The 1,074-nt window shown below is 52.0% G+C and overlaps 1 protein-coding gene across 1 annotated transcript in view; it reads left to right on the top strand.

Annotated features, from left to right (window-relative positions):
- KPNA7 (karyopherin subunit alpha 7) overlaps nucleotides 1–505 on the top strand; it is a 26,954-nt gene extending 26,449 nt beyond the window's left edge. Inside the window, exon 11 of the mRNA XM_045284507.1 lies at nucleotides 433–505. Coding sequence (XP_045140442.1) covers nucleotides 433–505 — 73 coding nt within the window. The remainder of the gene's footprint in view (nucleotides 1–432) is intronic.
- The last annotated feature ends 569 nt before the right edge of the window (nucleotides 506–1,074 follow it).

Below are 1,074 nucleotides of genomic sequence, written 5' to 3'. Positions count from 1 at the left end.
CGCTGTGAGTCAGCATCGACTCGCTCGCAGTGAGCTGGGCTGACTTTTTAGACCACAACCGTCAAACAATCATCTCCCCTAATATATGGCTCGGGGCCAACGAGGCCGCCTCTATGTCATTCCGTAGCACTCATTCTGTACTGCCCCCTAAGCATATGAAGGGACTTCAAGAGGGTGGGGGTGGGGGGGCGAAAAGATAATGGAATTTTCCCGTGTACTTTCTGAAGCCCCCTCATTAAGTAGGTGTTTAAGCTGAAAGGACAGTCCTGGATGGAGTTGCCTCTTTCCAGAATGCAGTGTTTGGGGTGAGCTAGCTAACCTGTTGCTACCTAAAACATAGGAGTCTACTCAGAGGCCCTTCAGAAGAAAGGCCTGGCAGTCTACTTCTGAAAAAAATCCAGCCCTCTCTGGGCTTTCGCGCCATCTTGTTAGAAACCTCCGAGCCATGAGAGCCAAGTGGAGGAAGAAGAGAATGCGCAGACTGACGTGCAGAGAAGAAAGATGAGGCAGAGGTCCAAGTGAAGCCACCGGGCGCCCCCTCCGAAGGCACAGCTGCAGGACTATGGAGTGCCTGAGCCCGGGACGCTGCTACCAGCTGTTGACTGCGTGCTGCCCACCGTCTCCGCATCTGGAACTTCCGTCGCCATTCGATCGCCGAGAGACCGGCCCCTTGCTCAACACCCAACCAGCCCGACTTTGCTCCTCTGCCCCGGACCTCAGACATTCTGGACTCATTCTGTCCTCAGTTGTGGCTCGATGTAATGTGCACAATAAATCATCTCTTCTGCTATCTTGGCTGAAGAATAAAAAATAAAAAAAATCCAGCCCAATGGAGTAGAACTCTACTCTGACACACATGGGCTCACCAAGAGTTGGAGTCATAGGGCAATAGGTTTTTTGATTTTTAAAATCTTGGCTTGGGTCTCTTAAGCAGAGATGACCCAGAACAGGTCCAAGCATCTTCTGGGTTAGAGACGCCGGGGAGAACCTTGTTCATTGGGACCCTCGTTCTTTAAAGGGGCTCAGGTCCCTGGGACTCCGAGGACTGAGACTCATCACTGATCTCCCAGTGAC

Source organism: Echinops telfairi, unplaced genomic scaffold, assembly GCF_000313985.2.
Source record: "Echinops telfairi isolate 266 unplaced genomic scaffold, ASM31398v2 ScPeMD7_5;HRSCAF=22, whole genome shotgun sequence".
Taxonomy (NCBI): Eukaryota; Metazoa; Chordata; class Mammalia; order Afrosoricida; family Tenrecidae; genus Echinops; species Echinops telfairi.
Note: the sequence above shows the minus strand (reverse complement) of the source record. Positions and strands in the feature narration are given on the sequence as shown.